This window comes from Ictidomys tridecemlineatus, chromosome 2 (genome assembly GCF_052094955.1).
Source record: "Ictidomys tridecemlineatus isolate mIctTri1 chromosome 2, mIctTri1.hap1, whole genome shotgun sequence".
Classification (NCBI taxonomy): domain Eukaryota; kingdom Metazoa; phylum Chordata; class Mammalia; order Rodentia; family Sciuridae; genus Ictidomys; species Ictidomys tridecemlineatus.
In genome coordinates this window covers 176,493,691-176,520,416 of record NC_135478.1, presented here as the reverse complement: position 1 = coordinate 176,520,416, position 26,726 = coordinate 176,493,691, and the positions used below count along the sequence as shown (strand labels likewise).

Below are 26,726 nucleotides of genomic sequence, written 5' to 3'. Positions count from 1 at the left end.
CAGTATCTCTTGCTCAGGACTTAAGGGCATGTATTTCCAGAGTGGCTCCTGATAGGTATCAAACTAAAAATCTTCACAGCAAAGGAAACAATCAAGATATGAAAAGAGAGACTACAGAATAGGAAAAAATCTTTGCCACCTGCATCTCAGAGCACTAATATCCAGGATATATAAAGAACTAAAAAAAAAAAAAAAAAAAAAAAAAAAAAAAAACCACCAAAAAAACAACCCAATCGATAAATGGGCTAAGGAGCTGAACAGAGACTTCTCAGAAGAAGAAATACAGATGGTCAACAAATATATGAAAAAAAAAAAGTTCAACATCTCTAGCAATTAGAGAAATGCAAATTAAAAGTACACTGAGATTCCATCTCACTCCAGTCAGAATGGCAATTATCAAGAATACAAATAACAATAAATGTTGGCAAGGATGTGGGGGGAAAGGTATGCTCATATATTGCTGGTGGGAGTACAAATTGGTGCAACCACTATGGAAAGCAGTATGAGATTCCTCAAAAAACTTGGAATGGAATCCTTATTTGACCCAGCTATTCCACTCCTTGGTTTATACCCAAAGGATTTAAAATCATACTACAGTGATGCATCCACATCAATGTTTATAGCAGCTCACTTCACAATACCCAAACTAAGGAACCAACCTAGGTGCCCTTCAACAGATGAATGGATAAAGAAATTGTGGTATATTACACAATGTATACTATAAACTCAGCCTTAAAGAAGAATAAAATTATGGCATTTGCAGGTAAATTGATAGAGCTGAAGGATATCATGCTAAGTGAAATAAGCCAATCCCCAAAATCCAAAGGTCAAATGTTTTCTCTGATATATGATGCTAATTCACAATAAAGGGGTTGGGGCTAGGGAAGAATAGAGGTACTTGGATTAAACAAAGGTGAGTGAAGGGTGGGGAGGGGACATGGGGGTAGGTAGGATAGTAGAATTAATTGGACATTATTACCCTATGTGCATATATGATTATATGATCTGTGTGATTTTACGTGTACAACTAGAAGAGTGAGAAGTTGTATTCCACTTATATATGAAGTGTCAAGATGTAGTCTACTGTCACATGGAACTAATTAGAACAATTTTTTTTAAAAAGAAGAATGAAATTATGGCCTTTAAATGTAAATGGATGGAACTGGAGACCATCGTGCTAAGCGAAATAAGCCAATCCTAAAAAAAAAAAAAAAGTCTAAAGGTTCTCTCTGATATGCAGATGCTAACATACAATGGGAGGGGCAGGAAATAGAATTACTTTGGGGAATGAAGGGAAGGGAAGGGGGGATGGGAATAAGAAAGACAGTAGAATGAATCTGATATTACTTTCCTATGTTCATATATGAGTACATGACCAGTGTAACTCTACATCATGTACAACCACAAGAACAGGAAGTCATACTCCATGTATGTATGTAAAAATACATTCTACTGTCAATAGAACTAAAAAGAATTTACTAATTGAGAAAAAACAAAGGCTGAATGTTCTCTCTGATATATAGATGCTAACATACAACAAGGTGCAGGGGGTGGGGCAAAGAATAGAAGTTCAGAAGTTTAGACAGAAGGTTCATAACCAACTTGAATCTAATGTATGAAACATGATATGTCAAAAGCTTTGTAATGTTTTGAACAACCAATAAAAAAAAAAGAAGTTTAGACAGAAGGGAAAGGGGGGTGGGATTAGGAAAGACAGTGGAATGAATTGGACATAACTTCCCTATGTTCATGAATGAATATAGGACCAGTGAAACTCCACATCATGTATAACCACAAGAATGGGATCCTAATTAGAATAAGCTATACTCCATGTATGTTTAATATGTCATGGATAGCTACAAAGAAAAAAAATTTAAATAAAAAATTAATTAATTAATTTTTAAAAAGATCAAGGACTTGGAGGTGATGATCTACCCTTCAACAGTCACTTCTCAGGATTGGAGGTGAATGGAAAAATTACTCTCCCCATCCCAGCTATTCTTTTACATAGGAGGAGGGGCTAAAAGGTGACAAGCAAAACAGAGAGATGTGTTTTTATGTTAACAAGCATAGTAGTGACTCTCCTTGGGGAAGACCTCTCAGGATCCATTCTCCTTTCTCCTGGTAATAGTTCCCCACTTTGCCTTTGCAAAACCAGTTCTGCTCTATTGTGCAAAGTATCTGGAATTGCCAAACAAAGTAACCAGGCTTTTACTGTTTAAGAGATGGGCACATGACTCAGCTGGGCCAATTGCACTCTCATTCTCCCTCTCTGTGCTGGTTAATTTCATGTGTCCTCTTGACTGAGTCATGAAGTGCTCAGAGATTTGGTCAAACATGCTGGATGTTTCTGTAAAGGTGTTTTGGGATGAGATTAACCTTCTAATTAGTAAAGGTGGGTGGTCTTCATCTAATTAGTTGAAATCTGAATAGAACAAAAAGACAAATCCTCCCCCAAATAAGAAAGAATTACCTAACAGACTCCATCATCTGCAACATCAGTGCTTTCTGCCTGATGACAGACAGGAACATCATTCCTCTGGTTCTCCAATCGACAGCCCACTGACCCACCCTGCAAACTGGACTTTCAAGCCCCTGTAATCATCTGAGCGAATTGCCTATCTCCATTGGTTACATTGGTTCCATGTCTCTAGAGAATAATAACCAATATATTCTCCCTTTCTCTCACTCTCAGTATGTTGAAGCAGGAAGCCTGCATAGAGACACTCAAAAATATAAACATAAACAGCATTCATTCCAGCAGCAGTGTTCTGATGAAACTCAGGGACCTAGTTCCTGCTGCCTTAATTCCTGCACAGATATCCTCTCTCTTATCCTCTTCTGAAACAGATTATCAGTCTTCCTAACAATTCTTTGAGCCTCTCTGTGTCTTCTTTTAGTCCACAGACATTTTCCAAGTGCTGTGAATGTTGGTTTACTTCCAATGTTTATGTGTTGGAACTTAATTCTCAGTGTGACAGCATTAAGAAGCCAATCCTTTAGGAGGTGATTAGGTGATTAGATTAGCACTATTATAAAAAAGTTCTAAGGGATCATGTTTTCCCCTTCCATCAAATGAGGACACACGGAAGGCATCATCTGTGAGGAAAGGACCCTCACCAGATGCCAAATCTTCTGACACTTTGATCTTGAACTTTTCAGCCTTCAGAACCGGAATTAGAAATTTCTTTGTAAATTACCCAGGATATGTATTTTGTTATAGCAGCTGGAATGGACTAAGATACTGAGTGCTTACTAATCCCAAGGTACTGTTCTGTTGAGGAAATAGCAGTGAACAAGGTAGTCCCTGCTCGAATGAAACTTCTTTTCTTTTTTGGGGGGTGGAGGTGTACTAGGGATTGAACTCAGGGGCACTTGACCACTGAGCCACATCCCCAGCCCTATTTTTGTATTTAATTTAGACAGGGTCTCACTAAGTTGCTTAGCACCTCACCATTGCTGAGGCTGGCTTTGAACTCTGGATTCTCCTACCTCAGCCTTCTGAGCCACTGGGATTACAGGTATGCACATCCGCACCCAGCATGAAACTTATTTTCCAAAAAGTCCTTCTCAGCTTAAGTAGATTCTTATTGGGTATTTCTTTTTCTTGCTGCCGGAGAATCCTGGCTCGTACTAAAATTATCCCTTCAGAGACTTCAGGCTCTGGCCCTTTTCTAGATCATCTAGAATAAACCAGATGTCAATCTCCAGGAGGAGTCAAAGAAAAAGAACCATAGTTCTGTATAATTCTTGAGAGCCACTCCTCTATGATCACCCCAAGAAAAAAAAACCCGAGAACCTATCAGTGGACTAGTACTCACTTTTGGATAACAAATGGCTCCATAGGAATACCTACATCAGAGGGGTTTATCAACAGGATGACCTCAGTCTAAACCATCTTTTCTCCTACCCTGCTTAGTACCTGAGAAAATATCTTGCAATGAGCAATACACTCCTGCCTCATTACAACTTGTTTCACATTTAATCTTCTTCACCAGAAGCCTTTTTAGTGTCTTCACCCAAATCCCAGAGGATTTATTCTGGGATTAGGTAGGAATGGAGATGAGAGGAGCTGATTGAAACGGTCAGACACGGCTTTCTCATCAGGCAGTACAGACAGTTATTTAACACAACCGAAACACTATCTTGCAGCAAGGAAGCATGCTGTTGGACTCACTGTGGGGCTTTCAAGGCCTACGACTGGGAATTGTTACAGTTTAGTTTAGCACTCCTGGCAAACTCTGGAGCCAGTTTGCATAATGCAGTGTCTAAAGAACATGATTCTAGTTGAACAGAGTGTGTTTGCAGTTAAAAATAGAACTCAGTCACATAACAACTCATATATAAACCATGAGGCTGGGGGAGGAACAAAAATTAAATAATAGTCACTGGGGGTTCTTGAGCACCTGTCTTCATCACTCAGAGCATGTGCTATCTGGGAATGGCCAGCACAGTGAAATTGTCAGCCCTGCCCTGAAATCAAATGGCAAAAATAAACAACCCAACTGACCCAGTTAAATCAGGAAACATGACCACACCTTTAAGCAGGCCACAATGCAAGTGGCCTCTCCAGTCCAGGCCTTCTCGGGGATTTAGCTCTGTGTTTGGAAAGAATTAACCACTGTAGATTCCATGCCAGACATGCTGGATTTACAGCTGAATTGGAAGCTGAGGCCGAGTTCGGTCTGAATTCCACCCTCACTGGTGCATTTTCACTGCAGGAACATGTGTTATGCTATATATATGGGGCATGAAATGTGATCCCTGCCTCCTTCTAAACGGATGTGGAAGTCTAATGACCCCACTGTGCAGACTTAAAATTAGAATTAGAAAAAAATATTTGAGTTTCCACACCAGGAAATATTTTCAAATAGTAGCACAGATCTGTTTGCAAAGTTTGCTCCAATAAAGTAGAGATTTCCGGCCTGGGTACATAAAAAGCTAAGCCATCAGAACAATTAAGACTGTAAATATGCTACCACAAGAAAAGGGCATGAGAGACCCAAAAGAAAAGCAGCCTGTCCCTTACCACAACCCTGTCGCTCACAAGCCATTTGACCTAGGCAAAATGTTTCTCCTCTCTTTCAAATCAATGATACCCATGATACCCATTCCCTTCTATGATACCCATTCCCTTCCAACCTTCCCTTTCAAAATAGTGGAACGATTAATTGGACACTTGTGTCAGTTATTTGTTTCTTGTTCTGAAACTCTATAGCAGTAATACTTTCCATGAATCACAATGATCTGGGTAGGTTTAAAAAGCTCTAGTACCTGGCCAATACCCTCACAGATTCTGGGGTGGGTGCCAGGCACAAGTCAATAAGTTCCCTGGGTGATTCTAATGGGCATCTAAGGCTAAGAACTATAAGCCACAACAGGGAGAAAATCTCCTCACTGCTTCCCCAGGAAGTACTGGGAGATAAGAGACTCAGATATTCCCACTTCCTCCAAATCTTAAAATGTTCCCTTTTATGGGGTCAGATGAATTGCCTGAATTCTAAACCTTCTCTCACCAACTCCCCCCTCACCCTCTGCTATCTTCAATCTAAGGGAATGAGCTAAATATCTTTCAAAGGTAGCTGGGCACTTTTTATTGCTCTTAATTGAGACAAAACCCTAAGTAGCACTGAGGTGTGCTATGACCTTCACCTCAAAAATGTTTTAGCTTTTAGGATTTACTCAGTGCCAGAGCATTTGGAACCAACAAGAGGGGTTTGCCATTCTTTTTTTTTATTTATTTTATTGGTTGTTCAAAACATTACAAAGCTCTTGACATATCATATTTCATACATTTGATTCAAGTGGGTTATGAACTCCCATTTTTACCCCGTATACAGATTGCAGAATCACATCGGTTACACATCCACGTTTTTACATATTGCCATACTAGTGACTGTTGTATAAAAGATAGCAGGGCTTGTCATTCTTAATCTGAGCTGCTACGTTTGGAACAGGCTGCTGTTTCCACAGTGTGTACTCTGCTTGGTACAAATGAGCCTTCTGCTGTGTTCTAAGTCACCATTAGTAAGGGACATTGTGTTAGTCAGCGCTCCATCACTACAACAAACACTCGAGAAAAAGTTTATCTCGGTTCACAGTTTAGAGATTTTAGTTCAAGATTAGTTGGCCCCATTGATTTTAGGCCTGTGGCAGGGCAGCACATCATGGTATGGCAGGCGACAGAGCAAAAGCACTTACCTCATGGCCAGGGAATAAGAACAGAGGAAGAAAAGGAGCTGGGGTCCTAAACTCCCCTTCAAGTGTACATGCCCAGTGACCTCAAGACCTCATACTAGGCCTTATGCCTTTTTAAAGTTTTTAACCACCTCCTGATAGCATCACTGTAAGGACCAAGCTTCTAACTCGTGGCCTTTAGAAGACACTGAAGACCCAAACTGTAGCAGATGCCTTGGGGCTTCACACTGGCTTCCTGGGGCCAGCTCAGGGCAGAGGATCTGAATAAGCCCCTGAGGTCTCCCTATAGGTTGATGAATCCTGTTTTGTTTCTTTGTTTTTCTCTATATCCTCTCGCTAGGCTACATGTCCATTCTGACTGATATATTTGTTATTCTAGAAGAGGGAAAATAGCTTTTTCTCACTCTTCCTACATTTGTGGCTGAAGCCCCTATAACAAAAGAGAGATCAACAAGAGAAAATCATACAAATTTATTTAATATAAGTTTTATGGGACATGAGAACCTTTGTAAGGAAATAAAGAACTGGGGGGGGGAGAGTTCTTTATTTAAAAAAAGTTAAATTTTTTTTAATAGTAGGTTTGATGATAAGTGTGAAAAACCAGCCTCTACCTCAGAGCAAAGCCTATCCAAGGGGACATGACCCTTGTCCTTGGAAAAACCCACAGAGCACTCCTAGGCACATACCCACCCTGCTGAGTTGTTTATCTACAAATAACAGGAGAGATCTGCAGCACCAGGTGTCCCTGACTCAGGCTAGATGAAAACCCATAGCAACCCCCTAGCAACCACCGATCAGCATGAGACAGGGAAAATACTTCCCAGTAGTTTATAATGGTTGATAACACATTGGGAAACCATGGAGTTCAGCAGTACTCTCCTCGTGGCCTAAACCAATCAGTTCAAACGAATCCCCCTCTTGTACTAACCAATCACCTCTACCCAACTTGTTCCCACCAGCGAATGTGCTAATCATGTTTTAGAGTTCTTTTATGATTTTCCTGCGGTGTGTGATGATTTGCTAAGAGATGCTATGATGTATGTGAAGTCCCTGCCTTCCCCCAAAGAGTGTATAAAACTGCTGCAAACCCTGGGATCCCAGCCTCTCAGCGTCACCAGTTGCTGTGCGTACGCGGAGGACCTAGCTAGCTCGCAATAAACTCCTCTTCGCTCCTTACATTGATCTTGGTCTCTGGTGGTCTTTTGGGGGTCCCAAATTCAAGCATAACAGTGGACAGTCATAGAGAAAAATAAAGGGATAAAAACGTGATCTAATAGTAATAAACTGGGGGAAATTTAGCAAGACCTATTCATTCAGGTTCCTCTCAGTGACTTTTGTCTTCAGAGAAAAGGATGCTCTTCCTTTCCTCAGGTATAAGAGGGCACCTCTCACAGGAGCATCTTATGACTTGCTTGGGGAAAAAGGAAGGAGGGAAGTCAGATAGACCTTTCTGCTTCTGGGGTTTTCTCAAATTCCTTCAGTTTAAACTATTCCATATGATAACATGCCAAATTTTGAAACAGCCTGTCTTGAGCCTACAATTACTGTTTCTCAGTTCCCATCTGCAGGATGAGTATGTTCTCACTCTTATCAATCCTGGAGGACCCTTTACTGTCAATCTATGTCCTCCCTGCATCCTATAATTCTATTCTTTGCCTTTCAAAGTACTCTTATGCTTCAGCTGTGTTGAATCTAATATGGGGAAGGAGCTCGAAAACTTGGATGAAACACCAAAGAGCACAGCAGGTTTGCAGAATTGAGTGTTTAAAAGTACGGGGGGGGGGGGGGGTTGTGGCTCAGTGGCAGAGCGCTTGCCTCTCAAATGTGAGGCACCGGGTTCTATCCTCAGTACCACATAAAAATGAATAAACAAAATAAAGATATTGTGTCCATGTGTAGCTAAAAACTGTTTTTAAAAAAGAGTAAAAGGACCAAATAGGCCTGGATTTGAATCCTGACTCTATCACTTATTAGTATTCATGAACAACATACCTATTCTCTGAGGCTTAGTTTTCTCAATTGTGAGATAAGTTTCATTACAAAACCTGTATCATAAGATTGGTATAAGAACTAAAGGGGACATACCTAGGCTCATGTGAACAACCCCAAAATTTTAACCACTATTATCATTGTTATTATTAATGAGTAAGAGGAGCATGGTGGACAATTGACATTTCCTCAGAATTAGTGTGAATTATAGAACAACAGAACTTGGGGCCAGAAAAACTAAGCTTAGAATCATGCCCTCTGTGAGTTAAGGCAAATCATTCAACTCTTGAAGCTTTGGTTACAACAAATTGTAAAATTTTAACAATAGTAATAAAAACAATAATGCCTACTTGACAGGATGATTGGAGGACTAAGTGCAATAATGTGTATAAGGATGGTTTACAAACTACAAAGAACCATATAATATCAGTAATCATTGCTTGCATCCAATTCTCAACATTTTTTATGACTGGTTCTGACAAACTGAAATGGAATAAATGGATTCTTTAAGATTAGCAATGAGGAGCTGGGAATGTGGCTCAAGTGGTAGCGCGCTCGCCTGGCATGTGTTCGGCCCGGGTTTGAACCTCAGCACCACATACAAAGAAAGATGTTGTGTCCGCCGAAAACTAAAAAAAAAAAAAAAAAAAAAAAAAGATTACCAATGAAAGAAAATGAAGCTCAACTCTAATGCCCTTAATCTATATCTCAAAAAGCCAGCCCTTTGGATGATCTCCCACAGGGTGTGAAAAATCTGACTGAAAGAAATCCATGGACACTGGAACACCTGGACACTGAGACACATGGCAACACAATTAAGCCAATCTTTTGATTCAGTGAATGTCTACTGTTGACCTACCACATAATCTCACATTGCTTCCCAACATTAAAGTTACTGATAGACTAATATCACAGAGGGAAAGATAGAAAGATAGAGATAGAGATAGAGATAGGTAGAGAGAAAAAAAGAAAAAGAGAGAGCAGAAAAAGAGAAAGGAAAGAAAATATGATTTGTTTCTTCCCTTAAGGACTTTTGATTCTTAACTCATGAGATTATTTTTAATGTTTAAACTTTTTAATATTGCATTTTGGATGACACTTTTATGATATTTCATTTTTTATGGGGTCTCTGACCTCCACTGTCTTGGCTGACCTACACCACATTTTTCATTGCTACCATAAACATTAGTAATTTGTAAGTTAAGAGCAAGTAGCAGCTAACCCTGCAAGGGGAATAGGGCGGGATTCATGATCAAAGTGTTCCTAACCACTTGGAAGCAGGCCCAGGATGACTCCTATGGAAAGTTCTTTCTGGGTCCTGAGCTACCTAAACACAGGCTCTCCTCCCACTCCATCCCTCAGCTGTCCTTAGAGCCACTGCTAAAGGCAAGCTGTCAGACATTCACACAAAGACACAGATGTCTTAGGTCAGCTTAAAATAGCAGTACTCTAGTATATATTGATCTTTTAAGAATAATCAAAATGTAGTCAAGGCAAAGAAGTTCTGGTAGTAGAATTCTAGGCTTGCTCAAGAGGTGTTAAAAGAAATAGACAGAAGGTAATTTCTAAAGTAGGACTTTGCACATTTGTACAAAATCTTTAAATCTTTCCTACCCCATTGAGTAGAAGGAAATTGAGGCCAACTGTATCTTCAGCCATAGGAAAATAGCCAGGAAGGGGAGGCCAAAGAAAACTTGTGAAGAACGTAAAGAGTGCCACTCCTCCTAAATTTTCTGTTTTTGTGGAGACTCATGAGATTAACTCAAAGGAACAGAGGCAACCTAGCATTAGGAATGTTTGTCTTCCCAACGGCTCCATGCATGGATAAAACAGGCATAGTGATAAAGAGAGCCCCTTTGGAGAGCTTAACCCCTAACTCGACCTAACTTAAATTGATCTACAAAGTAGAAAATCAATTGAGAACAAGAAAGGAAAACTAAAATCACTCATTTAAGTCTATAAAATTAAATACTCCAATTACATGCTACAACATTTCATCAGCAAAATAGCAGTGTGAATTTATTTTACTTGAAAAGTATTCAATTACAAGAAACTATGTTGCAGTGCAGTGTTTTGAAAGACACCGGCAAATTCAGAAGTAGGTATATTTTTGTTGTTATTATTGTTGTTTACAGTGTTGGGAACAAATTCAGGGCCTTGCATTGGCCAAAAAAGCATTCTACCACTGAGCCACATCCACAGCTATGAAATGGAGTCTCCTCTGACCAAAATGAAAAGCATTTCTGAATTAAAGTGAAGTCTGTCAGATAGCAAGATATAGACACCCTTCAAAGGGCTCTACCTCCCATGGCCAGGGTAGCAAATCATAAGGGAGTGAACACATCTTGGAAATAAGCTGCTATTAGTGACCTCAGGTCTTGATGCCCAGTTTCTGACATACTGGGGAAAGGTGCCATTGTCCTGCTGGACCAGCTCTGCCCCCAACCAAAGTAAATACTGGAAAAAATTGAAGAATATTCATTCAAGGAGATAGTGAATTATTTGCCTGCTTGGAGCACCTAGCTTTTCAAATCAAGAGCATAATGGAGAGTTTGATATTAATGAGAGGGCAAAAAATGTTTTTTATTCATCCTGTAATGCAGGTCCAGTGCCCTTGGGCAGCCCAGGGTTAGGAAAAGGTGGGGTGGGATGAGGAAAGATGGATGAATGAGGCCAAGCCTACTCACTCCCTCTCCATGATAGTGTCTCAGTTTTAGTTCATGGAAGGGAGTAGGATGAAGGGAAATAACTATTGTTGAGCACTTATTAGGTGCTTAAGATTCTACTGGTTGCATTATAAATTTTCTTTTTAATTCTCATGACAACCCTTGGTGTTAGTTATCACTATTTCCATATCCAATATGAGGTTCAAGGGATGTTAAGGAATTTATCCAAGTTCATACAGGAATTCAGACCTGGGTCTGACTCTCCAGCTCCTGCTCTGAGGGATACATTTTATCCCTGATTGTCATTCTGGCCTGAATACTCAGTGGATAGCCCTGGCTCATTGTCTCCACAGCAACCAATTTGGGCCCAACCAGAGTCTTGTTTAGGAGGACCAGGACCTTCCCCTGGTTTCTGTTGGGCAGCAGGCTGATAAGACTCATACTCTGAGGTTCTGGCGTTTTTCACCACTTCCAGACTTAGCTTGTTTTTTATTTCATTATTCTGAACAAAATGGGAATCTGTTTCCCCAGCTGCCACCAAAAGTATACAGATAAGCAATACAGATAAGCAACCAGACTTGGATCCTGGGGGAAGCTACCTCCCCATTAGAGATCCAGTATGACAATTTCCCCTCTCTCCTCCCACCCAAAGACTGCTCGAAGGCAATCAGTCCTGTTTGATCCAAAGAGTCCCATGGTGCTGGGCATACACCCTGCCCACTAACCAGCCATCTCTTCAGAGCTCTTTGAAGCAATGCTAAGCATCCCTTGTTATTGCTTTCCATCCTTCCCTCCCTCATTTCCATATATCTAATTATCATGCATCTGAGTTTACACAGTCTCAAAGATTTGAGAAACATAGACTTTCTAGTTATGTTTATATTTAGTTTTTTATTTCATTATTCTGAACGATGTGATAAGTGTCTGCAAGCCTATCATCCAAAACATGAGCTAGAATTCTTGACATAACCTTCACCTAACCATATGATCCCCAAATTCTATTCTCCACCCCTTCCTACCTAAGATAACCATCATTAAGAATTCCTTTAGTTTTAAAAATATAGACTTTTATTGTACATATAAGCATTTCTATGAAGTATATGTTAATATTCATTTGTTTTTAACTATAAAATATATTGCATAAATTTGAGGCATTTTTTTTCACTTTTGTTTTATTGCTAGGACTTATCCACATTGTTATGAATTAGTGTAATTCATTTCTTCTTTTTTTAATTTTTGTTGGGGATGGAACTCAGGGCCTCATGCATGCTAGGCAAGTGCTCTGCCACTGAACTACTTCCCCAGCCCAGTCCATTTATTTTTATTGCCATACAGTAGTCAGTTGTTTCCTAGAGAAACTATTTATAAACACTATTTAAATACATCACCAATTCATCCACCCCACTCTCCTCTTGGTGGGCATTTCCATTGTTTCCCTGTTTTTGCATGATGAACAATGTAGTTGTAAATGTTCTTTCACATATCTCCAGTTTTACATCTCTAAGACTTTCCTTTGGGTCCCTTTTTAGGTGTGAACTTATTGGGTCATATGTAAAGTCATAATTGGTCATTTTAGAAAATGAAAAAAAAATGCAATACAAAGAAATATGAAAAGCACAGGGGTTTAAATATAAATAAGCAAAAACCCCTTACTTTTTCCTCAAAGAAAATAACATGAATAACTAAAGAAACTGCTTCAGACATCAAAGACCAATTTATTTAGTTATAAAACAGTTCCAAATAATTGTTGCTTAAAAGATACAAACCTAAGAAACAAAAACATGATAAGTTCTTCAAAAGATTCCTCTAAGTGGCCAACTCCTAAAGTATATTTAAAGTAAAATCCCATTTGCAAAAGTTACTTTTACAGTTAACTTTATAGAAACCTGGCTACTGTATACATTCTTTTGCTTCCTAGAGAAACTATTTATAAACACTCATTGCATCATTTATGGTTTTCCAGGGCAGCCTCCACTCATTCCTTTATTTCCATACTTTGCATCATTTAGAAGATGAATTCTGTTATTAATTATGGACTTCCTGGGCATGTGGCTATCCAACACTGAAAGTGGTTACCTTTGGGGTTCTGTGCTATTTTAGTAAATGCTACAATGCTACTCGGATTATGGTGTTTCCCACACAAATTCCACAGGACCAGAATCAAGAGAGAGGGCTACCGTGCATTTCTCAGGGCTTTTAGCCTTAGATCTGGCATGCTTAAAACAAAGCACTTCGTCCACCCAGTGTATTGTCCCAGAAGATCTATCACATGCTGTTTTCTCCCTGGCAGGAACTCAGTTCTCTGTGTGATTACAAGTAGAATAAATAAACTATTCATACAGAACTAGTGGACATTTTGTTTTGCTTCCACCTGATTTCAAGAGAGAGCCTTGGGTATAATACAATATTAACCTTGAAAGCTCTGTATAAATCTTTAGGGACACTGTACTTCCAAGGAGACAATGTGGAAATCTTTTGAATAATTGCTTCTAATGGAAGCTGTTTAAAACTGGATCCTAAAACCTCCAGTTTGATGCTGCTTGCATAGTGTAGGTAGTCTACTGAACCCTCCTCCCTTGGGTATGATGCTGGGACCAGCCTATGATATCTTCACATTTGTCTTCATTCTCAAGTCCTAATTTGTTGTTAGAAGCAATCTGTTAATTAACATAGAAAATTGATGCCATACAAATACTCTTATTACACAGATGAGGTAAGCCAATTACATGATAATACTCCAGGAAAATGTGTCAATCTGACAAATCTAGGGCAGAAGCCAGTGGTTTCTGTGTCTAAATCTTATGCTTTGGTCACAGGCAGTATTGTGCTGCTGGTGCCAACCTGGCTGCCCACTCTTGCTCAATGTCATCATTCCAGGGGCCTGACAGCCCTTGACTAATAGATTTTAAAAATATCAACTATCACAAACCTATCAACTAACAATTTTTCCAGTTTGTCTTCTATACTACTGTCACAGTGATCTTCCTAAACTAAAAATCTGATGTTACTCTCTTTTGCCTCAAAGTGACTTGCTGCTCAGGAATAAAATCTGGACTCCTACTCTTGAAAAAAAAACCTCCCTCTACACTGCCATTATCCACAGTATCAAGGAAAGATCTGATCTGATCCCTCTAAAGAACTCTCTTCTCCTCTATCTCTATGCCCTAACCTCTATGGAACCCTACCTGGGGGAACCGTCTCTCAAGCTTCAGTGTTGGGTCGCTTCCTCTGTGAAGCCTTTCCTGATACGTGTTCTTCCCTCTGAGTTTCAGTTTCCTAAAGATCAAGATGTGGATCATAATTCCTACATTTTCCTTTATTTCACAGATTATATGGAAAAATGACTAGGAATAAAAGTTCTCTGAAAAATGCAAAACACTATGCAAAGGCCAAGTTATGATATTATGAAATAGTTATTTTACAATATTCCTTTTTTCTTTTCTTTGGTATTGAGTCTTGAACCCAGGGGTGCTTAACCACTGAGCAATATCCCCAGCCCTTTTTAAATTTTTAAACTTTGAGATAGGATCTCACTAAGTTGCTTAGAGCCTTGCTAAATTGCTGAGACTGTCCTTGAACTGGTGATCTTCCTGCTTCAGCTTTCCAAATCGCTGAGATTGCAGGCACGTGCCACTACATCTGGCACCTTTTTTGTTTTCTTGCAATACTAGAAATTATACTCAGGGCCTCTCTCATGCCAGATAAGTGCTCTACCACTGAGCTACACCCCCAGCCCTCTTTTTAATGTTCCTTTTCAAATAGGGTCTTGTTAAATTGCATAGGCTGCTCTTGAACTTGTGATCCCCCTGCCTCAGCCTCCTGAGTAGCTTGGATTACTAGTATGTGCCAGCAAGCCTGTTTTCTCTAGAAATCTAACTATAGTACTTGTGACAATTATTCTAAAATTAACTTCTACAAATTAGAACACTTTTCCTGTTTATTGTTTAAATGTGAGCTAAGCTTGAAGTGGTACTGAAAATTGTGATCATTTCAGAAAAAAATGATTAAAATTGGATCCAAGATCATTAGAGGACTAGAATGATCTTTGTCCCATAATTTTGTCATGCAAATTTCATTTTGTTTTCTAGAATTCTATTCTCAAGTTTCACATGTTTTTCTCATTAATCAACAGAATAGTCTTCCTTATAACACTAATTCTCTCTAGCCAATAAATAAATAAAAGTTTGATTTCCTTATATGGTTTTTGCTCTAGCACTATGTCTTTGTTGCTTCTTGACCAACAAATTGGTAAACTGATGCACCCACTCCTTCTAGAACAGTGAAAATGACAGTTAAAACATTTACTTAGTTCTTACAGGCACTCAGAATTCTAAGTGATTTCTGATGATTATAAAATTTAAACCTCACTACATTCTCTGCAAAAGGGAGGTGAAAAAATGAAAACAAGATGGTTAAATCCCTTGCTGAAAGTCACAGGTAGAGGCAGGGTTTAAGTCTAGGAGTCTTACAACACAGCTGGGCTGTTAACCACTGAATTGTATCACACCTCTAAGGGACTGAAGAAGCTTAAGGGACCCTCTAGAAGCTCACAATTAATGTTACTGTGGGACCATGAGAGTAGATGCCAGGTTTTAGGTATACACCTCAATCTCTATAATAGGTGATAACCCTAAGTTTGGATAGCAGGACTCAGGGGCAGTTGCTGATACCCCAGCAGCAGCCATAAAGCAGGCAGCTTCTGGGATCAATGCAATCTGCCATTTACTGAATTATTTTTGTGCATTTTTTCTATTTCCAACAGAAAGGGAAATAATTTTGTCTCCACTCCTGGACACCCTTCAAAAAGGACCTCATGACATTAAACATAGTTTCCTGGGCTGGATCCTATAGCAGTTTAAAAAATAAATAAAATTTGAAATATTCTGTAGTTTAGGATTGGGGATGTAGCTTAATGACAGAAAGCCTGCCTAGCATGTGCAAAGCCCTGAGTTCAATCCAAAGCACCATACAAAAGAAAAAAAAAATTTGTACAAAGGGAAGCTTGTATTTAGAGGGATAAAAAATTGAAGCAACATATTTCTGTGTGAGAACTTAATGCAATTTTGAGAGTTGACTAAAACCTGGAAGTACTGGGAAAGATCACTATAGTGGGGCTTGAAATTATTCAATAGCATACTAATTTTTTTGTATAGTGGTTATAGAAGATGTCAATATTGGGGAAATTTGGGGTGAAGAGCAATCAGAACTGTACATTACAACTTTTCTGTAAGTTCAAGAAATTTTTAAATTGTTTATTTTTTAAAGGCCTTTAAATATTTTGAGATTAATTTACAGGGCTATTGAATCAATCCATTTTACAATGAAGTAAATATGGAGGTGTTTTTAAGTTTTTAAAAAATAATTTTTGAATTAATTTGTACAAAAACCAACCAACAAACAAACAAACAAAAATCCACTATGTATATGTATAAGCAAAATTTAGGGTTTTGAACTGATGGTACTGAACACTATCTTTATGGAAAAAATACAAATATTAGTTGAGAATGAGTCTCACTCATCTTGCCAATAAATTGAATGAAATTTTGCATTTCCACTGAGAAAAATGGAATATAGTTAGCCAATGGCATGATTTGCTTAAGTATAGCTTTGTTTCTGGTCTTCTAACCTCCAAGTGTCATTCTGGAATATGTTATTAACAGCAAGGAGAGTAAAACAATGAAAAATTATGTCGATAATTTAGTCACATAAATATGTGGGTATACCACAGGTAGAATGCAACAATACTACCTCAGATAGACAGGATGGTTTTACATTACAGGTATAATTTTTCATACTGGGCATGATGGTGTACACCTGTAATCCCAGCAATTTGGAGATAGGAAGATTGCAAGTTCAAGACCAGTCTCAGCAATTTAGTAAGACCAACAATTTAGCAAGACCCTGTCTCAAAAATAAAAAAGGACTGGAAATATAACTCAGTGGTTCATTCACTGTACCAAAAATAAATAAATAAAACACCTGATTTTCCATAACAGCCCTGGTAGAGTAGACCTGGAACATGCTGTGCCCAAAATTTCTATTTCTTTCCTCAGATTTGAGTAACAAATCAGAAAACATCCAGGTTGTATTTCAATGCAATACAGTCATCTGAACATCCTTCCCAGATTTTGAATAGTTGTGCCTTTTATGATTTTTAAACACTCTTGTTATGGCAAGATTTTAAAAATTCACTAACTATCTTGTTGCCTAATCAGATGTCACAGGATCTGCCAGCCATTGCCAGCTCCTTCTCAAAAAGGTAGATCTTCCTCTGAACCCAGCTGACTGGCAGCCACAGTGCTGGACTATATTCGCCTGAAGATCACAGCACTGGCTTACTTGCTTGCTGCTCAGTAGGATTTTGTGAATGATCCTACTGTGACCTCCTGTGGTTCTGCTTAACCTAAGTGGTCTTCATCTGCAAAAACTAATGGCCCAAGGCCCAGGAAGGAGACTTATTAAAGTTCAATGAGTACACTAAAGTTTTCCTGAGGAGTAGCAACAATCAGGACCTTCCACTGGTGAACCTGAACATGAAGCAGAAGAAATGAACAAAAGCCAAAACTAATTACTAACTTATGGTATATTTTATAACTTTTTTCTTAAGAGACAGAGTCTCACTATGCAGTCCAGGTTTTGAATTGATGGTATTAAACTCCTGGATTTAAGTGGCTCTCCTCAGCCCCCCCCCCCCCCCCAGTAGCTGGGACTAGTGGCTCAAGCCACCACACCCAGTTTGTTTCAGATCTTTGAACTCAGTAATGAAAAGTTGCCACGTTGTACGTCTTTCTGTTAGTTTTGAAATAACTTTCAGACTCTTATTTGAATCTTTTTGAATAAAGGCTCAAACTAAATAATCCTTCTATCAACAACTCCACCTCTAGGTGCCTATCCAATAGGCCGCAACAGAATGGGAGTAAAAGTTCGGAAAATGAGTTAAAGAGAATAAAAAAAAAATAGTATTGAGTGGAATATACAGAAATAGAGGAGAGGGTTAGGGTTTAAGGAAGGGAGAAGAAGGGAGAAGGAGCAAGAGGGAGCAGGAGCTTGGCTCCAGCAAGTGCTGAAATATTTGGAGTCCGCTCATGGCTTTCTCAGGTATGCTGGATATCAATGCATGAACCCTTCCACTGACTTCCCCAGGGGCATCTAGGATGCCTTCTTGCTTAGTAAGAGACAATCATCTTTAGGTGCCACGGAACATAAAGTAGTATGGTGGGAACAGAGGAATTCAGGCCAGGGGGAAAAAAAAGTCTCTATTAAGAAACTCAAATACACTTTTGCATTCTCTGGGAAACAAACATGGAGGTAAATAGATCGGGAAAGCGTTAGGGTCCGGGGTATAACTCAAGGATACAGTGCTTGCCTAGCATGTGCCAGGCCCTGGTTTCAATTCCCAGCACCGCCCCCCAGAGAGCAGTGGAAGGAACACTTAGCACCCTACAGCTGTAACCGTGATGGAATGGAATAACTTCAATGGCATCTGGTAAACCTAGGTAAGTACCTGGAAGCTGGGACCTGGATCCTCTTGGGCTAGAGTCCTTGCTTCCTCATTTGGACTAAGTGTTATACGGCGTTGACCGTCCTGTCACGTGAACTGACCACCATTCCAGCACTCCAAGAACTTTCAAGGTATTGAGGAAGCCAAACAAGAGGTCACACTAGCTTGGGGCTCTTATCTAAAAGGAGTTAGCCTCCTGAAGAAAGTCGCCAAGAATGTCCCTAAGGAAGGGCTTCACCGGACAGGGGAGAGTTGGTCACCAAAGTCCGTCCAGAAATTTCTGCTAACAGGTATAACTGTCCTCCTTCCTCCTTCCACCTGGCTCCAGTACCTTTAAAAATAGACGTAATTTCCGTAGGAATGTTAAGTGAATGGCGCTTCCGAAGTACCCCACAAGGAGCCGGTCGCCGAAATCCGTTGTTCTGCACTAACTAACTTTCCACCATTTTAATTAAAGGGACCGTTAACACAAGCTTTGAAATGTGGCTTTATCTGTGTCCATACTTCATAAATTCATCTAAAAGTTGGGCTCTGTGAAGAGAAACGGGGGCAGGGGATGGAGGTGCAGTCGGGGAAGTAGAAGCAAGGGAACCTAAAACCTAGGGGCGTAGGTGGCGGGGGCTCTGCTCTGGGGCAGGCGCCCCAGGTGCGCAGGCGCCGGCGCGGGGGCGAGGGGGCCGGAAGCGGAGCGTGAGGGGGGGGCGCGCGTGCGCGCGGGAGAGACGGGGGTGCCAGGGGCTGGGCTTCAGGGAAGGGGGCGCGGCGCACGCAGCATGGCGTCCAACATCTACTTGGTTCGACAGCGGATCAGCCGGCTAGGCCAGGTGCGGCCGGAGGAGGAGCGTCCCCTTCCCAGCCCCTGCCCAGCCCTCGCCTTCTCGGCCGCCCTCTCCGTCTCCGCCCCAGCGCTCCTTCTGCGGCTCAACTGCCACCGCCCCGCCCCGCGGTCGCCCGGGCCCGCCTCCGAGCCCGGCCGGCCCGCCCCGCTTGCCCCGCCCGCCCTTCCTCGCCGCCGGGCCGCTCGGGTCTTGCCGATCCCCTCCTCCTTCGCCCAGCCGTCCTGACTTTCTTCCCTCCTTCCCTCAGAGGATGTCCGCCTTCCAGATCAACCTCAACCCGCTCAAGGAGCCGATCGGCTTCATCAAGGTCCTGCAGTGGGTGAGTGCAGCCCGCGCTAGCGGGACCGCTTCAGATCCCGATCCCGCTCCCGCTTGGCGGGGGGATCGGGAGCAGGGAACTGCCCGGCTCTGGTGGCCCGAGGCCGGCGCTGCCGCCACCCGGGACAGGAGTGGTCGGCGGGCAGGGCGGGAGACCGCGGCCCCTGGCCGCGCGGGGCGGGGACGCGGCTGCCGGCGTCGAATCACGAGTCTGGGCGGCCGCGTCGCGCCGTCCCTTAGCTGCTTGGTTCGCAGGCGGAGCCGCCTTCCCGCGCCGGAGCTCACCTCCGGGTGCCCCCGTGGGAGAGAATAAAGCTTCTCTCTGACTCCGCCGCCTCCCGCCACGGAAGAGAAAACTTCCTGCTGCGGTCCAACCGAAACCCGGCGGCCGGGTGCGCGTCCCCAAGCCCTGCCGGGAGAGAGAGTGGCCAATTAGTTCTTAATTTGCTTCTGAGGCTGGCTCCGGGTTAAAAATAGTTAAATTGTGGATCTAGGAAGCAGGGGAAAGGTCTTTTCACAAAACGCTTCGAGTCAGTTCGGTTCATTTAATAACGTGCCAGGAATGGTGGTCGAGTCTGTTTTAGATATTTTCAAGCAACATCTTGCTAGGAAAGTCAGCTTTTAGCCCTTTCCTGGGAACACTCAACAATCATTAACATCAAAGGAGACTTATTAATTCGACCCTGGCGGTGATCAGTCTACTTGGAAAAGTTAGTGAATTTACCAGGCACTGCAGGTTTTCTCCAGACTTCGTGATCCAGAACATATTTCCGTGCTAATTTTCATGAGCCATTTTTAAATAGGCAGCTGTTATCTGTCCAGTATGTTCATAAACAGCAACATTTACATCCTTAACTTTTTTACCCTTTATTTTGGTGACAAAGTGGTAAAGAAGAGTACGAACTACCAGTGTTCCTGTGAGGATGTTTTTTAAAATAACAAATCCTCAAATTCTCTGATGAGTACTCAACCTAGTTTTCTACATGCACCATTCCCCGGAAACGTTTGCTTGATCTAGTAATGCTGATGTTACACAGATGTCTAAAGACACAAACCAGGTTCCAGATTTGAATATAAAGAAAGTTATTGTTTGAGCTTTTAAAAATTGCAGGCGGGAAATCACATTATTTAACTAGGCCAATCAAATGTAAATGCTAAGAAAAAGTTTTACTCTTATAGTCTTACTGGAGATTCCAATTAAGCTTATAATTAATAATTTGGATTTCCACTTAAATGAAGACACAGTTGTTTACATTTGTTATAGTTTGTCAATTACTTAAAAAGCTGTAGATAGCTTTTTTTTCTTAATATTTTAAAGAACTAGTGATAAGTTCATTCTTTTACTGATGGATTTTGAAACTATCCTTTTTAAGCTTCTTAAGGAAATCCTACTTTCAGTTTGGCCTCCAGCTGAGAATTTTGTGATGAAACTATACATTGTTAATGTGTAGTGTATATATATCCTCAGCAAATCTTTGAGCATATACAAGCCCTGTGCTGAACACTAGCATACAAACATGAATAAAAAGATCTTTTCCTCATGATCTTTTAAGGATGAAGGACATGAAAGCAAATATGAAATGCCATATAAGTGCTATTATAAAGGTATATGCAGTGTAGGAAGGAGGGATCAAGGTAGGGAAGTCTACTTAGATGGAAGAACACTTGAAGGAGGAGTATTTGTTCACTTGGGGAACCCATGTTGGGTGGCTTTCCAGGCAAAGGGAAGCTTGTATTTAGAGGGATAAAAAATTGAAGCAACATATCTCTGTGTGAGAACTTAATGCAATTTTGAGAGTTGACTAAAACCTGGAAGTACTGGGAAAGATCACTATAGTGGGGCTTGAAATTATTCTGACAGGTTAGGTTTCCAAGGATTTGTCCCCTCTAGGGTTGATCTTGAACATCTAGACCTTTTTCTTAGGAAAATGCCTATGTTCAGAATGTATAATTTTGGAGTGTTTATTGGGTATTTCCCACCTAAGCCCAGACTCCAAGTGAATAATATAATTAGATATGCCTTTTAGAAATTTTCATTTTGTCAGCAGTGTAGAGAATGGATTAGAAAGGTCAGAAGTGGAGGATGGGAGATCTATTGCTTGAGAAATTATGAGGGCCTAAAATTAGTTGCAGTGAAGATAGATAGGTTTATAAAATAGAGTACATTTGGAGAGTGAAAAATAGGGCTTTAAGAAAGCTGCCATATTTCTGGCTTGCACTGGCAATGGTCTCACTATCCAAGCTAGGTCATTGAAAGAAGGAGGAGCAAAATTTTGTAGAAGGCCAATAAGGAGACATGGCATTTCTGATTTCTTTAGATCATATAGATTGTGGTAACCTATAGGCAGCTGTATGTATGGACTTAGAGTTTAAAATACAAGTATGGGCTAGAGACTGAGCAGATATTGCCAGCAAAGGAAAGAAGATGGTTAAGAAGATGGAGAGAAATAACATCTTGACATCACTGTTAGGATTTCAAGAAGAGTGCTCAGTAATGTTAGGTACGATGCAGAGGTTAAGTAAATAAGTACTAAAATATGCCCCTTGGCTTGAGTAGTCAAGCTTTTGGTTGGCTTTAGCAAGAACAATTTTGGTAAATCAGAAGCCAGATTGTAATAGGCTGAATGGATGTCTGGGAAGATAATGAAAACAGAGTAAACTACCATTTGATTGCTCGAATGGGAGAGATTTTGTATTGTTACCCCTCACCCCAAAAAAGTGACTAATTCAGGTTACAACTGTTGCTGAAATGCTCTTGTCTGGAGACAGCTGTTGTATTTTGGTACGCAGCAAAAGTATTTGCACTTTGCACTTCATCACATAAAATGTTAAGACTTAAGGGTCAGGATTTAATAAAAATAATTTGTGCTGTTTCATTCAAGGTATTCTTAATTGAATTAACTAGGTTTTAGTGGGTGTTGTTTAACTGTGAGTTATGTGGTGGTGAAATACAATTTGGTACTATGGGTGATTCTTACCTAAGCATAGTAGTTCTACCTACCAATGCCTTTGCTTAGTGCAAATATCAAGATAGTGGAAGATGCAAATAACATCTTAGTGTTGTTATGATAATATTTTTAACCTTTGAATGCATGTCTGCTAATATAATGGAGGTGATAAGAGTAAGCTCCTATTTGACTGAGGACGGGAGAGATTTCATATTGTTACCTGAAAAAGAAGGAAAAAAAAGTGACTTTATGGACTCCTGAAAGGAGTCTTGGGAACAGGGTCCCTGGATTGAGAATTGCAATTTTAATATAAGGTAAACATTGGGGATCAGAAATAGAATAGAAGCCTCATCCTAGAGTCATGACTTAACAAGAGCTGAGTGCTTAAAAGGGCAGAAGAAAGAGAGAACCACTTAACAACTAAAGTCTGGATCAGTCTACCTGCTGGCTTAAGGTTTGGATTTTGTGAAAACTTGAATATTTTCATATGTGAATGGTTTGGAGATTCTCTCATAAGGTGCAGTGAACTAGGGAACTCAGAAGGCCAAGTAAGAATGACCACAAAACCACTAGAAAGGTATAGGAAGGGGGAGGGGGACAAGTTTAGCCTGCCTCACTCGGTCCTAAAACATGAAAAAATTAACTTTTGCTTGAAAGCTCAAGTTTAATCAGTGGCAACAAATAATATCCCTTTTTCATGAAATGATAAAGCTCACTTCGAGATTACCAGCTGATTGACAGTCAAGATATTGATTTACTCCAAAGGACATGAAAATAATTGAACAGTCCAAAAATGATTTTAAAACAAATATATTTAGGTTTTGAAGGGAGTTAGTTTCATATTCAGCTTAAGTGTTTAAGAACAAAGATGATATAAGGATTTCAACCCATAATGATTAATAGTTAGAAAAAATTTATAGCAGTTTATTTCAGCAGAAACACTAAAGTTTACTTCTCCTAATTTAAATTTTAAGGGTTAGGGAACCATACTAGCAGATCTTTGATTGTACTTTAGAAGCAGAGAGAGATCAAAGAATGAAAAAAGCACTTTTTAACTGACTTCATTGCTCATTGTGTACTGGTAATAAATCATAATATCAGCATTAATAAAAAAACATTTAAAAATGAGTATTGTTAGTAAATGCTTTAGACCTTTGACTCAAAAATCAATCCCTTGGCTCTACACATCTAATCTTATGATTATGAAGGTAAACATGCTGTGAAAGTTCATTTTAAATTTCTACTGATCATTGGATTTAGTGAAAACAATACATGGTTTTGCTTATAATATACTTTTAGGTCTATTTCTAAAGATTTCAATTATATCATTTTCATAAACTAAACATTGGACAGAAAGAAATTTAAGTAGTTGATTTCAGCTTAATGATGAAACCAGATAGCAGTGAGGGTCCCTCAACCAGAAACATGTGAACAACACTCATGAATTACATGCATTTCAGTGGTCCCTTGTAGAATTCTCAGTATGAATAGGATCTAGGAATATGAGTTGGATCATAATTCTAGCTGTAAGATTGGTAACTCATTGAAAATGCCAGGGATCTCCATTTTTTTTTCATCATGAACTCCTGTTGAGTAAAAATTTTTTGCATAGAGCCCCAATATGCATCTATAACTTAGCCAGGCAAATTCACATTGTAATACATGAACACTGAAAATGAAAGAAAAGGTGAGGTTATTCCTATCTGTTCCTCCATGTATGGGATTCTCCTTACCTTCAGGATACCCATTATTGACTTGTGACCCTCTGACATCCCTGTTCAGAGTGGGTTTTATTTATATTTATTACAATAAAATTTAATTACATACTTAAGTCTAAAAGTGTATATAAATAAAAGTTTAAATATTCTTGTGTATATGAATTATTTCAGTATTCTGTACTAAATTAGTGATTCTAGAAAACTGCGCTGTAATATTAACCCTGAGGTTATAGACCTCTCAATAAGTGAGGAATCATTTGTGGTGGTCTTGTAGTGTGGAAATGTGGGCAGATATAGGTGGGGCTGTTTCTCTGGCGACTTGGGGGGCTGTCATGATTAATATGGGACCTTTTGGACCTGAAAAGAAGCTTGTTATCACCCTGCTCCTGAGCTCTTCCTACTCATTTTGTCCATATTTATGGAGTAAGGAGAGATGGGAAAATGAATTTCAAACTTGGCAAAGAAACATTAGTCAACATACCAGAATTTCTCATTTTGGAATAGGTATACAAACTTGAAGGTATAGAACCACTCTCATAAGTAAATGAATGAACCAAACTGGAAGAAAAATTCATCCTTTTTGTGGTTAAGAAAATAGAGAGGAGGCAGTCTGCAAAGCACATGCCCTCTCCTAAGTGATATCTGTCACCTTAGTTCCATCTGAATGTTGTTTTATGAGAATGTGGATCTGATGTTGTTGTGCCATCAGTTTTCCCGCACATGCTCAGGAGAAGCAGGAAATCCTAATTTTTAAGTGCAGTATCCTGATATTAAAATAGTTGCAATAAATTCACATTTAAAAAATAAATACTGGAAAGGCTACACAAATATATCTGAGTCACCAGCATATAACTTCCAATCTAGATCAAAATGTCAGTAGAATGTAGGGAGAATTAAGATGGTTGAATATTTGACTTATAGATTATTTTGTATACTTCATTTATTATAGATCTATACTTTTTAAATTAAAATGTCTCTTTTTCTTATAAAGACCATAATTGTTAATGTAGCATTTATTTTTCTTTGTAACAAGAAGACTAAGATTTGAAATATGATTTTATGTCTTTAAGTTTTTACACATTAATATCCTGAATTAAGAAGGTGTTTAGTCAACATTTGCTGTGTACCAGGTGTTCTGCTAGGTAGGCCCTGAAAATCTTGAACAAGGTCAGGTGTGAACATGACAGCCTGGCAGGAGAGCAGTAGAGAAGATATCTTAAAAGCTAAACTGGATAGTATGGAGCAGTCTGCCACTTATTCACTGATTTTTGTATTAGTTAGGAAATGAATTTTTATATATATATAAAATAGCAAGATACACACACTTAAATGTCTTTAGTAGTGTTAATATATAATAGAGTTAATATCTATTGCAGCCCAGGAGAAGAGTGAGTTCTGTCACAAAGTGTTAGGACCATAAAAGATGAGCAAATTAGGGCTGGGGATGTGGCTCAAGCGGTAGCACGCTCGCCTGGCATGCATGCGGCCCAGGTTCGATCCTCAGCACCACATACAAATAAAGATGTTGTGTCTGCTGAAAACTAAAAAATAAATATTAAAATTCTCTCTCTCTCTCTCTCTCTCTCTCTCTCTCTCTCTCTCTCTCTCTCTCTCTCTTAAAAAGATGACCACATTAGAGAAGGGAGGCAGTCCCAGCAGAAGAAAAATACACATCTAAGACAAATAGGTGTTGTGATTCAGGAACAATAAATAGTATGATGAGATAGAATTCTGCCTATGTGGCTGGGAACATAGTGCAGATAAAATTTAGAAAGATAAAGTTGTGGCTAGATCAGCCATGCCACTTATGACATATTAAGGAGTTTTACATTTTAGTATATGCCTGGAAAATTGGTGAGGAAATCCTTTAAAGGGAAGTAACATTAGGTTTTTATTTCATATCAGTATGACGTCACTCTAAAGTAGCTTTGTCTAATGAAACTACAATGCAAATTAAAAGATATAAGCCATGTAGTAATTTTAAGTATTAACCACACTAAAAAAGTTTAAAAAGAGGTGAAATTAATTTTGATATATTTTGCTTAATCCAATATATTTTGTTATAAGTAGTCAGTATAAAAATTGTTTTATTTTACATTTTTCATACTAAATCTTCAAAATTTGGTGTGTATTTTATACTTAGAGCACATTGTAATTTATACAGCTACATTTAAAATATTCAGCAGCCACAAGTAGCTGGTAGCTTCTATACTACACATTGCAGTTTTATAGCCCACACTTTAAAAGATGAGTGGTGATTGGAATAAAATTATCAATAAGAGGAAGAGTCTCTTGGATTAGTCCCAGAGAGAAATGTTGAGGGCTTGAACAAAAATAGTCACATATGTGATGTAGAAAATGGCTTTTTAAAAATGGTTATGTAATCTTATACAACGTTTGTTTTGTTTTTTAACTTAGCATTAAGTTTCTACAACTCATCTATATTGATGTGGGTAGCTGTAGATCATATTGTTTGTGCTACATAACTTCCCACTGTAAGAATATAGCATTGGTTGCTGGGGATGCAGCTCAATAGTAGAGTGCTTCCC

The 26,726-nt window shown here is 39.5% G+C and overlaps 1 protein-coding gene and 1 long non-coding RNA gene across 3 annotated transcripts in view; one reads left to right on the top strand and one right to left on the bottom strand.

Moving 5' to 3' along the window:
• Positions 1 to 6,654: 6,654 nt before the first annotated feature.
• Positions 6,655 to 20,354, bottom strand: LOC144375409 (uncharacterized). The gene is made up of 2 exons (XR_013435231.1): positions 18,358 to 20,354; positions 6,655 to 8,816 (listed from the first exon to the last, which is right to left on the bottom strand). It is a non-coding gene; the product is annotated as an uncharacterized LOC144375409 (long non-coding RNA).
• Sypl1 (synaptophysin like 1) overlaps positions 18,331 to 26,726 on the top strand; it is a 21,535-nt gene continuing 13,139 nt past the window's right edge. The window contains exons 1-2 of one of the 2 annotated variants that reach the window (XM_078040234.1): positions 18,331 to 18,349; positions 19,441 to 19,512. In XM_078040234.1, coding sequence (XP_077896360.1) covers positions 19,444 to 19,512 — 69 coding nt within the window. In that variant the 5' untranslated portion in view covers positions 18,331 to 18,349; positions 19,441 to 19,443. Of the gene's footprint in view, positions 18,350 to 19,078; positions 19,179 to 19,440; positions 19,513 to 26,726 lie in introns of those variants that run through there. The other variant, XM_013356051.4, reaches the window with a different exon arrangement.